Source organism: Callorhinchus milii, unplaced genomic scaffold (assembly GCF_018977255.1).
Source record: "Callorhinchus milii isolate IMCB2004 unplaced genomic scaffold, IMCB_Cmil_1.0 Scaffold26, whole genome shotgun sequence".
NCBI lineage: Eukaryota > Metazoa > Chordata > Chondrichthyes > Chimaeriformes > Callorhinchidae > Callorhinchus > Callorhinchus milii.
Window position 1 is genome coordinate 5,385,006 of NW_024704767.1, and position 15,667 is coordinate 5,400,672.

The 15,667-nt window shown below is 37.5% G+C and overlaps 1 protein-coding gene across 6 annotated transcripts in view; it reads right to left on the reverse strand.

Annotated features, from left to right (window-relative positions):
- arnt2 (aryl-hydrocarbon receptor nuclear translocator 2) overlaps positions 1 to 15,667 on the reverse strand; it is a 57,169-nt gene that overhangs the window by 34,595 nt on the left and 6,907 nt on the right. The window contains exons 2-6 of one of the 6 annotated variants that reach the window (XM_042344050.1): positions 14,536 to 14,583; positions 11,942 to 11,959; positions 11,507 to 11,720; positions 10,826 to 11,039; positions 23 to 125 (exon numbers count right to left, since the gene is read on the reverse strand). In XM_042344050.1, coding sequence (XP_042199984.1) covers positions 23 to 125; positions 10,826 to 11,039; positions 11,507 to 11,720; positions 11,942 to 11,959; positions 14,536 to 14,583 — 597 coding nt within the window. Of the gene's footprint in view, positions 1 to 22; positions 126 to 10,825; positions 11,040 to 11,506; positions 11,721 to 11,941; positions 11,960 to 13,319; positions 13,365 to 13,752; positions 14,248 to 14,535; positions 14,584 to 15,667 lie in introns of those variants that run through there. The other 5 variants (XM_042344049.1, XM_042344052.1, XM_042344051.1 and 2 more) reach the window with 5 other exon arrangements.

The window sequence follows — 15,667 nt, forward strand, 5'->3', positions numbered from 1 at the left end:
TACATATCTTCAACGTGCTCACCTCATTCTACAAATAAAGGAACGCCTTGATCCCATGCACATTCTCATTGAAGACTGTTGTCCTTCCTTTTTTACTGTCCCAGTCTTGAGATCTAGAATACGACCTTATATGTAAAAACAAATTAAATTTAAATTAAAGAGATCACCATACAACAACTTCGAAATGGTTACATATTTGCATTTGTAATACTATCAAGTTCAAGTTAGTTTTGCATTTATATGATGTGTGGAGAAAATAAACTAATTATATAAGTTAATACTTGCTAAGGCGATCAGGGCCGCTAAACAACAACAACAAAATTACATTTATAGAGCGCCTTTCACGTCGGGAGGACGTCCCAAGGCACTGGACAGTCAGGGGTCAGGACATGAGCATGGGGGAGGGGTGGGATAGGGGTGTGGGAAGTTCAGAGAGGTGGGAAGGTGACTGAAGGCATGATTGAAGAGGAGGGTTTTGAGACCAACTTTGAAGGTGGCAAGTGGGAAGGGAGGCGAAGGGACTGTGGGATGGAGTTCCAGAGGGTGAGGGCAGAGAGGCTGAAAGCCCAGCCACCGATGGTAGGGCAGGTCGGTCGTGTGAGGAACCCTATATAAATGCAAGTTGTTGTTGTAGTAAAGAAGTAACTTTCTTCCTCCCTCCTCACCATTTACGTATTACAAATATTAAGCTTTCTAATTGCTTCTTTTCTTTAAAAAAACACCCACTCCAAAAACAGCTCCATTGAGAGGTGCCATTTCATGACGAGAAATGGTTCAGCTTCCACGAGGCACAAGTTTCATTTGCATGTGGTTCCACACGGTCAGTGGCTATTACTATCATTCTATTTTGGATACCAAAAAGTCACACAGCAGTATTCAGCAAGAAAAAAAACTTCAAAGTTATTCATGCCTCTTGATCTGCACGAAGGACCAGACCCATACTTTTCTATGCTGCTGGCTGCACATAACTACTCACCGACTGAGCCTGTACCTGAAGTCAGCAGAATCGCTTTCTGCTGTGTTTCAAACTGAGATGACAAATTGAACAAGACAAGATCTAAAGTCAACATTTCTTACCAAGCAGATCACTTGTTTCAATATGTTTGCGCTAACAAAAGAAGAAAGTACTCTGCATTGAAGTTCCTCGCATCTTAGTATCTCCTTTAGGATTTGTTTTAAAATTAAAGTGAATCTTAGATAATTCTACTCAACCGTGTAAACTTAATTTATTTTCGAAACATATGACTAATTACTGGGATCTGAAGATTGCAAAGAGAAAATCTGAATCAGAAAATACTTTGAAACCAATTAGTAATTCAGCCAAAATTGAGGTGCAAGGGGCCTAGTGAGAATAAAGCTGACATTCTTTCCCATGGCAAAACCCAAATTATGACAGGCCAACAATGTAGGAAGCTAAGTGTTTGAAAGCTCCTGACGCTAAATCAAACTCTTTCGCAACAAAGGGTTTTATGGGTGTTGTCGTAGACATTTGTAGCTGAAGCCATATGAAAGTACAAATCACTCATTCACTAAGCAGTATTCTTTTAAAGTGGTTGTAAAGAAAAGGATAGCTATTAGAAGAAAAGCAGAGAGCCACTGCAGCAGTACTGAAATAGAGGGAAATGCAAGAGGGGATTAGGAAGGTGGCATCTAACACACAGGTAAATGAAAGACGACGTAGGATATTAAAGATTGAGAATGGACCCTTCTGTGCCATTAATTTGTGTAAAACTGATTTAGCCTGAGAATTATACCGAGAACAGTACAAGTTAAAGCTATTAATAATAGACCATTCAAAGATCAGATGTTTTTTTAAAAACGGCTTTTCAACACTACTCTCATAAAAGAGAAATCAAACAGGGGACTGTATTGGATCAAATGGTTAACACATCAAGAAAACACATGAGGGTCGCATTATTCCTCGACACATTTCATTAAAGGGAATGCTGCCCTCCATTCGCACCACTTGATAATTGATCTATTCTGACATACATCGAAAATTATGGAAAAAGGAAAGAAAGTCCAGGGACTTAATTCTGGACAAGTCAAAACAAAGCTACATATTTTACAAGAGAATATAACTTTTATTACTCAGTTACACCATTCTTTTGCATAAAAAAGGCATCAGCTTTTTTCTCAAGATGAAACAGTTTGCCTTCATATAATATCATGCCTTTCAGATTTGACACATGGATCAGTGACACTCGTTACACTTTTAACTACCAGAGAATGCTGAACACCACTGGGACTCAACCTTGTAACCACTGGATTGTCAGCCAAAGGACTTGATTACAGGCAGCATAGTTAAGGTCACATCTGTTAATGTAGCACACCCATTTGATCTTCATCCACTTTATTGCAATGGGTAGAACATAACTGACAAGATCACTCATTGTTTCAGATAATAAATTAATTCTGTTATGACAATGATCAGCTTTCACAGCTTTGTCCTCAAAAGAACTCAGGATCAAGGACTCAAATGTGCACCATCACATTTTCTATATCAATCTGGTTTGGGATCTTTATTTTAAAATATAAATGCACACACTGAATGGATGTAATTGTAAACTATGCAATACAAATAGTAACAAATACACATTTCATTGAATTATTCACAAACAATACACTTTAATGGTCGGTTTGGGGCTATAAAATATACTCTTGAAAAGCACATTTCAAAATTTCGACTTGTTTCAATTTGACCTAAACATTGAGTGTGTAAAAGTTTTTAGCAACAAAGTAACAAAGGCATATTTATAGAAACAGAATACTCAGATTTTTCTTTAATTGCTTCAAAATTGCCTTTGCTAAAGAGAATAAAACAGGAAATTAAAATTAAATCTATGCAGAACAAATATTTTGGGTCTCAAACTACCGATAATATTCGGAGACTTCAATCCATCGCGCCCTCTGGCATCAGCCTTCTTGTATTTTAAATCAAATATGCACGTACATGCCAGCATGTATGGCAGAAAAGCCATTTTGTATTGAATACTATTATTTTGCCGAAGACATTGATTTGAAACTCACATTGCACCACAATGTCAAAAAATTACATTAAACATGAATAATATGGATAGTTACAGCACAAAAGCTGTTTCTTGCACCTACTGATTTATGGTAAAAGCCAATTTACAATATTCTAGAACAAAATAGTAATTATTGTACTAGTTACACCGGCATTCAACCAACACTTGAACTCGTATTCCTTGTATTTCTGCCAGTATAATAACTTTCAAGTCTGAACCTCACTAAATTATTACACCAGATTAAATTGCAAATTCATGATTATCATGATAAATGATATAGATGATTTCAGTGATCTTATTGGATCAACATATTCTCCACAAGATTATTTAATCACAGAAACATTTATTTCATTTTAACAATATCACAATACTTTAATCCCATCTCTAGTGGAATAAAATTTGGTTTTAATTCCATCACAGTATAAAGATTAAACAGGGTAGTATTACAATTACAAAACTGCACATTTATTAGAAAAACAAAACCAGATATTGAATTTGAAGATATTTTCAGTATTATTTATTTCCCAAAATGAATATAGCTTTGTTCTGGAGAACAAGCAGTACCTTGTGAATCAAATTAAAATGCCTCAAGTGTTGTAATAAAAATTCCACAACAACAGACATTTGGCTATGTGAGAGAACTTATTTATGATTACCTCAGATTTAAAAGGATTTTAAAAGTTTTTGACCTGTGTGCTATTTTGTATATCAACAGATCCATCATCCACATCTGTCCAAAAGCATAAAATTGGGGAGAACGCACATTAACTAACTTCGTACTGCAGTTAATACAAAAGGGTACAGGGAAAGAGCAAATAATTGGGATTAGAGTAGTTAGCTTCTCCAAGGTCCTGGAATGAGTTGCTGCTTCTCAGCTTCGCTACTTCCTCTCCTGCCACTCCCTTCTAGAACCCCACCAGTCGGGTTTCCATGCTGCCTACAGCACAGAAACAGCCCTGGTCAAAGTGACAAATGACATTCCTCCTTGACCTCTCTGCTGCTTTTGACACCGTCGACCACTCTATCCTAATCGACCGCCTCTCCTCTCACATCAACCTCCACAGCTCTGTCCTAGACTGGTTCAGATCGTACCTCTCACACCGCCTGCACTTCAAAAGGCTTCTCCTCTTGTCCCCGGACCGTCTTGTGCAGCGTTCCTCAGGGCTCTTGTTCTTGGTCCCCTGCTCTTCAATATCTATATGCTCCCTCTTGGTGACATCATCCGGAGACATGGTGTCAACTTCCACATGTATGTAGATGACACCCAACTCTAGCTCTCTGCCTCCAACCTTGACTCCAGGATCACTGCTGTCCTGACTCAATGTCTGTCGGACATCAAGTCCTGGATGAGAGCTAACTTTCTTCAATTGAATGTCAATAAGACCGAGGCTCTCTTGATTAGCTCCCATCAGCGCCTCTTCACCTCAGGGGTTGACAGTATCACCAACCATAGTTGCACACTCCACCTTGCTAAACCAGTCCGGAACCTTGGGGTCTTGTTTCACCCTCAACTATCCTTTCTACCACATCTGTGCCATGACCCGTTTTGCCTTCGCCCACCTCTGCAATGTCGCCCGGCTCCGCCACTGTCTCACACCGCAGGCCGCTAAAACCCTCATATATGCTTTCATTATATCGAGGCTTGACTATGCAAACTCATTGCTTGTCAGCCTCCCCAACTCCTCCCTCCACAGGCTGCAGATCATCCAGAACTCTGCAGCCTATGTCCTCTCCCGCACTAGGCTCCGCGACGGGCCTTCTGCCACTCTGCCGCCATGTTCTGGAACTCTATTCCAGTCGTTCCGCCTTGCCCCCTCACTTGCCTCCTTCAAGACCCATCTCAAGACGATTCTCTTTGACCGCGCTTTCAATCTCCCTGCTTCCCCCCTGCCCTCCATCCTCCCCGATCCCAACCCCCAGCTTGGGTCTGTAACTCAGACTTGCCCAGCACCTTGGGACGTCCTCTCGACATGAAAGGCATTTTACAAATGTAATTTTGTTGTTGTTGTTACCTCCAGTGGAAGAATGGGCACTAGCAGAGTCTTCTGCCAAATGGTCCTTGATATTGTCATATTGTATAATTCTAGTTTATCAAAAAATTCAGTTTATAAATCCTGCCATAGATGAAAACGCGACAAATAAACTATATTTTATATTAAATATATAGCATTCTAAATTCAAGCAAATTGGCTGCTGCTGCATTTACCTAGAAAATACAGTCAGAACATTTTACGTAATCACTGTGAAGAGCTTCGAGACATGAGATAAGGCACTACATCAAATGCAGAAATTATAACAAACAGCAATTCTATCCTCAACAAGGGGCTGTTACTGCTAAATTGAGTAACTACCTTAAGATGTGCAACTAGAATTGTGCTGCCTAACACTTAATTTCCGCTCCAATTATCTTATCCTTTCTAAACCATCAAGAAAGTCAAAAATGGACCAATTTGCCTTATTAAGATGGTGTTAATAACAAACTTCTCCAGCACTACACAACCAAGTAGGCACATCACAAATGGACTTACATGGGAAAATTTATATTTGCGTGCAAATCCACTGTGGGAACTACTATGACCTTCTTTATTGAAATCTCTGTGACTGATTTATACCAGTAAATAGTGAGTTTAAAAGTAAAAGAACATCAGGGCCAAATATGAAAGGTGCAGGAGATTTTTATGCAAGATAATTAGTGTAATAGCATTGGCCAATAGATGTTTATCACAAACTTTCTTTGGAAATTTTGTTGCTATTTTGGCACAAAACTGAGTTCACCCAAGAGTTTAAATTTCCTACATTATTTTATTGATGTACAGTATCCATATTTACATTCATGCTATGTGTACATACTGCTCATTAATGTTCACAAGCCAGGCATCTTAATGCACATCCAGGCTATTACTCTAATGCAGTTCTGGACTTGGCTGAGTTGTTCTAAAAATCGACTTATTTGGCTGCTTTTGATCATTGTCCTCCTCGCTAAACCCCACCCCCCCAAACTCTCATCTTGCTCAGGTTCCCACTGACTTTTGTAAAGGCATTTCAAAGACATTTTCCTTTGTGAAAATCACTGCAGAGGTGGACGTTCTTGCCGACTGTATCTCAGTGACTCCACCTCCTGTGGTAAAGTACTGTTTGGATTCTTCCTGCTCGCCAAATATATTCAAGCAACTACTCCAAACCTTAATCCTGACCCACTCTGCCTCCAAAGACAACATTTCCATGTTGCTTCAACACACTCCTATGAGCACAGAAATAATTGTTCCGGTGGGGTATTAATTAATTTCTATCCCATGCTCCCTGAAATGCGTCCATTCAAGCCAACTACCCACAGGATAACAGACCAAGTAGTTGTGCTGTTTTCAATTTATATCTAGTTTTATTTGCCAAGATTCTAGTAGCAGAATCATAATATTAACAATCTGACTGCCAATAATCCAATTAATTATCTTGTCCAACAATCCATGTCAATAATACACATTCTGGGTATCTTCACACTTTAGGATTCTTTATTTTCGTGCCAATTACACACATTTCCCATTTGTAATACCACAATTCCAGAAATGGAGGGCCAATAATCCAAGAACCAAAGTATTCTAACAATGGCCAATTTCTGATATTACACAATGTACTTTAGCACCTTAATTCTACTTGTTCTCAATATTCACTGAGAAATATGATGCTCTGTAAAAACAGTACAAAATTAGATAAATAGGAACTACACTGAAATAGATGATAACCTTAAAAAAACGTTTGGACTCTATACTATTTATTGAATGAGCCTTGTTCTACTTTATGAGTGGTTGGTATTGTAGATCAAGGCCGGAGAGCAGCGGAGCACTTCTGCATTCACACAATTAGCTCAAAAAAAAGAACTCTTTGAATCTTACCATCCTACGCAACTAACAAAATAAGGATCAGCAACAATTACAACTATAAACAGATGGATAAAGCACTTGCACTGACTTACAAAAACAATGTCCAATTTTAAGAACTCTTAAGAAATTTCGAAAAAGTTAAATCAAGACATTGAAAACAAGTTATGTGAATGAGGCAAAGCCAATATAATGAAACACATCTGTAAGTTTAATTTAACTTGGCAGGTTTTGAATTTTGCGGTAATGATATTTGAAGGTGGCTATGGAAAACTGCTTCAAAGAAGTCAAAATAATTTCATCAACAAGATGAACAAACTGAAGATAAATCACCAGATTTGCTTTTTATTTTAAAACATCTTGTGGCAGAGCAAAAATACGATTCTGGGAGAATTGCATGACTATTGGCATTGCTCCAGCTAAAATAAACATTGAAATAAAATCATTGAGATACTCACACCAAAAATCACAAATCTTCATACATTATTCATCTCAGTATCAATGAGCAACATACTGCACAGTCTGCTTTCTTATGCAAGACATAGAAGGGTTTTAAGTTATCAAAACAAAGTTGGAACACACAGTTCAAACAATTTATAATTTGATACTGAATTTGATCTTTCAAATTATACAAACATTTTTGCAAACTACACAGAATAGGGGCCTAGTATCCGGCTATGGAAAGTACCATGGGCTACAAAGGAATCTAGCAGCTTTAATTGTCAGACTATAGCTGTAAGATTTTTTAACTTCAATTTTTCATTGTTATATCAAAACAATTCAAGTCATTCAGCATGAATTTGACTACAACCTTAATTTGGAAAATAAACTGCAGATGAGGGGGAAAAATAAGGAGACGTTTTGAAAATAAGACTAAATAATAGGGGAATATTCTTTCAGAAATAACTGCTTAAAACTGTAAAGATGTCGGGAATATTTCAAAAAAAGGCCACAAAAGATATACCTCCAAATTGCTTAAGATTACCTTCATTTAATTCTGGGCATTTTCAGGCCATTAAACGTGCTAGGATGCTTTTGATTTGATCTGGGAGGGGTTAATCTGGAACTGCCTCTTCTCCTTTTTCCTTTGTTGTAATTTTTATAATTTAAGACCTGATTAACAAACTTTTTTTTAAAGCTTTGTTTAAATGCAGTAAATTAACCTGGCTTTTACTTGTTCTAAAATATATCTGAAAAAATCATTGGAATCAAATCAAATATGAAGCTCAAAAAGCAAAAGGAACAGCTGTCTTTGTCATAATTATATAGTTCTTTTAGAGACAGGCCTGAATTCAAGCAAGGAGAAAAATAATGAAGCTCATCTCCCTTGGTTTATGATCACAGGTCAATCATTCTCATAAAAGGGCATGAATTTATCATGTGCATTACTTATCCCCTATTTCTCTACCCCATCCTCATAATAAATATGAAAAGTAAACCATAGTAATAAGATTTATGAAAATGTTCCTTAAAAATAGTAAATGAGAAGGTTAAACAGAATTTTTTTAATATAAGAAACATTTCTTGGGATAGGTTTATTTCGAGATTTTAAACCGAACAAAAGTTTGCAAAATACAGCAACTCTAGCAAGACCAGCAGATAAAATGTGCCAGGAGAACCACCCAGTTATTTAAACAAGCTTAGCTAGCTAAGCAAACAGGGTTTCCTCTAAGAAAACAGTCAGTTCCTGTCACAGCAATGACTTTCCCCTACCAAACTTGTTTTTCTACAGTTCACAAGATGTAAAAGCTGGCATTGCATTTCTGGCTGCAGATCTTATTTTCATCATCAACAACTCTGAACTACGTACTCTTGAATTTACAAAATTAGTTTTTACTGTGGCTCAAAAATAAAGGTCTGATTTATGGGATGCACCAAGACATTAGAACAAGAGGACATAGGTTTAAAGTTGCAAATGGCAATTTTAGGATAGATACCAGGAAATACTTCTTGCCCAGAGGTTAATTAAGAGCTGGAACAGGTTGCCAGTTAGGTTGGATGAGATGAGGACAATGTGCTCATTTAAAAAACAGGCAAATTGATGTTGTGATGACAGGAGAGTATTCTGGAAGAATAAGATCAAATAAACCGAAGGTCCTTCTTCAACCAAACTAATCTTGTGGATGTTTCTTTGTTATTCTCTTTGCATATCATACAGAATCCCGATCCCCCCATGTTTACTCCTCTTGAAGGCTCTTTAGCCACTTTTTTGTTCTACTGGGATATTTTCTGCAAGTGTCAGGTCTTGACAGTTGTCAGCAAGCTTTTCCACCACAATGAGCTTCATTGCTGTGCGCAATCCTATCTGTAACCAACATCCACACATGCACAACTTCTAACAGGTATATTTGGACGCCAATCGGGAATGTAAACCCAAGTTAAGTTCCCCTCACTAACCCATGACTATATACAGTACTTCAAAGTTATAAACATGCAAAAGCAGCACAAACTGGATTCATCTGCAGATTGAATGAGGCTAAGATTTCCAGGCAGTTTTCTTAAATTATCTAAAGTTGTCAGTAAAATATCTGAACATGTTGTCATGTTCAAAATGCTGCAAATGAAGCATTAAATAACGACTCTCAATTTCTGAGTCAGCAAGTTAATCCAGTGAGAAGATGAACTATACAAACACGATGGTTGAAGGAATGATAGGTCACTTGAGTGCAGCACTGGATGATAATCAAAGCCACAAAACAATATGTCAGTAGAGAGGAAAAGCAGTATTTAGAAGAGGAAGAGGGAAGAATTCTGGTTGAGAACACTGCTGAATCTCTCCCCCTCACCCCAAAGCATCCAATTGAACATTGTGAAAAGAAAGTGATGCTGATTTTTAAAAACAACTATACAGCACCATCTTCTGGCGGTTGCAGTAACTGAATGTTTTTTGGGGGCGTCTAAGGAAAAAGGAAAGTGGTAATGTCATCACTAAAACGATAATAAGGATAAGAAAAGGCCATTTGACCCATTAACCTCAGTATTTTAATTATTTCCTATTTGGATTTCCACAATGCTCCATCATCAAATTTGTATTTTGGCACTCCCTTCTCTTCCTTCCCGCCCTCCCATCATGAACTTCCGAATGTCCTTAAAAGATGCTAGAGATCTTTGCTTGTTGTTTAAAAGATAAAAGAAAAGCTATGAATGGTGCAAACTGAAAAAAAAACTAGCGTAATGTTCAAGTGCAACCCTTCAGCAACATTTTCTATTGTTTCTTTTGTTCTACCAAATATCTTTTGATTTAGACCTCATTTCTTTTTTAAATCCAAAGAATATTATGGGTATTCAGACAGTACATGGTGGGCAACCAAGTTAATTCCAGGTAAGGAAGTTGATCCTATCTTTGGATAGAAGACTTCAAGATGACCCAATTGATGTTTTCAAGATTTGAAAGGAATGTCCTTAAAAGACATTGAGATCCAAGCAAGTCGCTTATTAGGTCACAGGATAAAATTGTTGAATTAGGCTAATCTGTGATGTGCTCTGTGATTAAACAATCTACCATCATTGGCTGTTTAGGTCTGAAGAGAAATAGCAGAGGTTTACCAGTTCCTGTGAAATTGTGCCCCCCAGAATAGAGCATTACCTTCGTAAAGGAGAAATCTAGCGATTAGTAAGGTTTGCACACTCATTTAAAACAAAAAATTGCATTGACTCATCTGTTTTATCTGAGGGATTATAGATATATACACAAACTCAGTGAATTCTCACTCTCAATTGCACTTAGCAGGTGTGTGTATGGTTCATTTCTAAACATTCAGTACAAGTGGTTGACTTCCGTTTACATATTAAAACTCAGTTGCTAGTAGATGGATGCCGAATTCACAGAAGTAATCTAGTTCTAATAATTATATTCTAATTTTGAAGTGTATTCTTATATTCTGTTAATATTAGGCTTGCATTGAGAGACAAATTGCTTACCAGTCATGGAATTTTCTGATGTGGAAAGCTGTTCTCTCAATTTATCCACATCATCCGGATGAACCTGCTCATATAAGGTGCTTCCAAACCATTCAGACTGTGGATGGTTTAAAACAGGTGTAACAGAGTCTGAAACGTAGATCACTCTTCCAGTCTCCGATGCAACTACAAAAAGGAATCCATCTGCTGCCTCCAAAATAAGATGTTTCAATTCCTTGTAAAGGGAGGAAATGAGAAAAAAAATGTTAAATTGCAAGTAAAACAAAAATAATATTCAAGGCTCAAGTTAAGTTTTAAAATTCATACAATAAAGTTATTAATTTTTTCTCACTTGTACAAAAATCACCCCCCATTCTGTTTCTGTGAAGTGCAAGAGACATTTAACTATGTGAAAGGTCCTAAATAGGTGCAAATTCTTATTGGATAAAGACTATGAAAGTTAAGCAATCATTTATGCAAATTCAGAATGTCACGGGTTCTTCTGTAACAAATTAGCTGATATCAACTGAGGCCTCATTCTTTCATAAGGCCTCAACACTGTTGGAATTCCTATCCTACAATCTTCAATCCTACTTAACCACTTCTTTCTAAATTGTTTCATTGCTGAAGAGATTAGTGATCCCTACAGACTATGAGTTTTGGCTCCAATAAAAAAATACCCATTCCAAAGCTTGTACTAACCTGTTCTGTCAAGAAAGAAGGTTTATATGCACCATCGGTGGATTTATTTCCTGTTCCCCTTAAAGACTTCATATGAGAGACAGCCATGCGAAGGATGGTCAGTTTATCAGGTTTGCGTGCTAAAGCACTACATGTTGGCACCATGTCAGACAATTCTGTGATGTAGGCTGTCATCTTGTTTCTACGTCTTCTCTCAATTTCACTGTGATTCTCTCTGTAGATTGTAACAAGAATATATTGTTTTGACAAACAATAAAAGGAAAATAAATTTGCAAAACAGTTCAGTTTAAGCTGCGAGGAAATGTTTTCCATTGACATTACAGCTTGTTTAAAAAACACGCAAAATATTTTACAACATTTTACTAAAGAAATTAAAGTAATTGAATGATACGAAAAAGATTTATTGTATCTTTTTCCTTAATTTGTAGTACTTACTTCATAATGCCTAATTCCCTAATCAAATGAAGCATGTAAACAACATAATTCAAAAAAGCAAACAATTATTGATTTTTATATAATTCCACATCACCAACACATTCCATTCTGTAATATTGACATACTTGTTTTCTCCTCACAAGATGAATACTTGCCTTAACTAACGTGTAAATGCATCCTAGACTGAGCTAACAACAACTGGTTTATTTTTATATCGTTCGCCTCGATATTTTTAACACAATCCCTGCTTATATCACACATGTAAATATCTGCAGAGCAAATAAATTCATTGTAAACTACTTCAACACACGCATATTACATTGAGAACAGTCACAGATACAAAATTTCTGATGAAAGAAAACAAATATAATTGTAATTACACATTCTATTGCATTTGTTATGAACCACATCATTATTCCATGTAATATAAATAGTATTCAGGAAAACCAAATGTGGCCTAACCTTGACAGCCGTAATTTAGTCCAATAATTCAACGTTTAAATACTGAACCCGTTAGGCCACAAATTGTGTTTTCTGTGCACGTTTTAAGTATTGTAAACCACCTCAAAAATTAAACTAGATAGGAGTTTCAAAACTGGAGGCCTGGACTTAGGCAGCACTCTGCAGGGGAGGTTGAGGCCATTATTTAAGCACAATTCTAATAGTTTTAATGTCTAGAACCCACATTAAAATTTATTTAAAAATTTGTCGAACGCTCTTGGAATATTACATGTCCCAAGAACACAGCAAGTTGTTACAATGAACCCAAATAAGTGTTTTCCACTGGTAACAATGATCAACTTCAGTCATTTCAATAAATACTGTACTGTAGCGCAAAATACATTTTAAAAATGGCATTATACAATACGACATCATGAAATATTGAACACATCCTACTTTCACCCCTTCCCTGATCTTGTCATCCAAATACGATTAAAATCTATCAAAGGTTTTTTCCAATGATATCTATATCTCAAAACACTGATACAATTTCTCCTTTGGAAAGGATATAACTTTTCATTGGGAAACAGGATGACCAAATTATATAAATTATAAAAAAAGCTTGATTTTGGAACATTCACAAGCTTTTCAGAGGTAGAATACAGCATTACAGAACATTGCAACACATAATGTTTGACCATTCAGTGATATGGTCTGCCGTTATAATGCTGACAGACAATTTAGAAACAAACGCCAAAACGATTTGGGTGCCTTTTCCTACCTGGCCAGCTTTTCTCGTCATCAGCATTCTGATCATCTTCTGACCTGGAAACAAAATCGACTCTCTAAGCTAGTATGAATAAACTAGTTTTGTGGGAAGAGAGGGAATCCACCCTCCTCTCTGTCTCGCTGCAAGACCTACCATGGTCACTCCTACCTTGCAAATATTTCTTTATCATCATGTGTCTGATGATCATCATACCTATAAATAAAATAGTATAATGAATTCAAAAGGAGCTAAATTGTCTAATTGAACTTACAGCTTTTATACATGCAAGTGTGCACAATAGGGTAAATAATGACTATGATAAAGTTCGGAGCTGTTGGATAATTTAAATTCACAGGAAAGAGTTGTGTGAATAAAACATGTATAGTCAACTGAAAATCTATTCAAGAAAATATGATAGATATTTTAGTTAGGATTAAAAACATAAAAGATTTGTAAATTGCTAGAAAGATCTGTTTTATGTGTCATAAAACAACTTGTGATTAATCTAAATACTGCATGGACAAAGCTATACGAGCATTTATGACTGTAATATTAACCCTGCATAAATATAGCGCCCCTCCATGGTCTTGCCTCACCTTACCTCTGTAACCTCCTTCAACTCTGCTGTCCCGGCTGCCGCTCCCTTCACTCAGCGAACACCAGCCTTCTTTATGTGTCTCACCCCTTCCGCCCCACAATCAGCAGGCAGGCTTTAGGCCATTCTGTCCTTGTTCTCTGGAACTCCATCCCTTCCCTTTGAGAAGCTCCCTCCCTTCCCTTGTTCAAGGTCCGTCTCAATTCAAGATTTATCTCTGTGACCGCGCTTGTGGTCATCTTTCCCTTCCCAATCCCGTTCGGCTCCCACCCACAGCTCAATGCTAAGGCAGCAATGTCAAGTGCTTTAAGACGTCCTGTCAGCGTGAAAGCCACTACATCAATGTAAATTGCATTGTGTATATGTTTAGAGGCTCCAGGTTGAATGGAAGCATAATTTTGAGGACAGCTCTTGGCAAAATTCAAAGATTTGCTAACATTTATTATTTATACAATATCCATTCATGAAAACAATTTTGTTTACAAATACTTATTTTTAGGTCCTAGCAGAAGATAAACTGCATTAAAAAGGATTTGGAGAACCCGTTTGTTAATATTGTTATATATTCTCTTATATAACAACCTGCATATTAGTGCATTTCTATTTAAATAATGGCAACAATATGTCCACGAGGTCACTTCATACCATAATAAAGTTACAAAATTAAATTGGTGCATGTCAACCTTCACAAAATATATGTTCAAACTCAGTTTACAGCCATTTTGTGGCAAAAGTATACACTTTCTTCCTCCCAACTACCACATTTATGCAGCAAATCTGCAAACTTACCTTGAAAATTTGCTAGGTCCTTCTCCATCTTCATCATCAAAATCCAGTCTAAGAAAAAATATATTTATTCAAAAGTTATTTCAATCTGCATCAATGATAAACAGAGAAAAGATCTGCAATTTATTAACAAGTCTATCAGATGCTGGCCAGACGAATAACATTGCTTTTTCAGGTTCCTTGTGCACAGCACAATCTTCCATCGCTTCTCACTGTATAATTTCGATTTCACGGGATGAAAACAGAACACTAGTGTTGTAGTTCTGCAATATCCACCTCAACAGACTTGACAATTTTTTTGTAGAATATAGCAGAAAGCCATAGTAGGTCTAAATAACTGTGAAATTGTGACTCATAAACCATTTAGCAGCTAAACACATCCTGCAGAAATACACATGGTATTTGTAAACAGATCAGTGGTACACAAAATAGAGGAGCTGTTTCAGTAGGAAGCAGAGCGTAATCTTTTTCCTGTTGCCAATTTTCTCCTCTCGTTATCTCCTAAGCATTCAGTCTATTGCTGGTGTATGGTTCAATGGTGTTGGCCAATCTCCATTACCGTGCACAAGTCCCCATTCTTCATGTGTGAGCCGAGACCCAAGGGGTTGGAACCTTTTGGCTGCTGAGGGCCAGATGCCGGATTTGAGAAATGTCTGCAGGTTACACAAGGAATATTTTATTCTGATTGGCCAGTCCCATTGCCGGGCAGAGGTTGAGCCCTCACTGACCATCTTGAGCCCTGCATGTCACCTATATTTGCTCGTTAGGACAACAAAGTTGGAAATCATTTGCAGGTCAATGAAATCATTCCCTGGGATGGATGTACCCTCCGGGCCACCAGTTGGACTACCCTGGCCTAGACAACAACAACAACATTACATTTGGAGGACGTCCCAAGGCGCTGGACAGAGTACAACATTTCAGACCTGAGCTGGGGTCATGTGGGGAGAAGAGTGGGGAGGGGAAGGGGGTAGGCCGATGGCATGGTCGAAGAGGAGGGTCTTGAGGCAGGATTTGAAGGAGGCTAAGGAGGGGGCAAGGCGGAGTGACTGGGGGATGGAATTCCAGAGGTTGGGGGCAGAGTGGCTGAAGGCTCTCCCGTCAATGGTGGGGCGGGTGGGTCGGGAGACGTGGA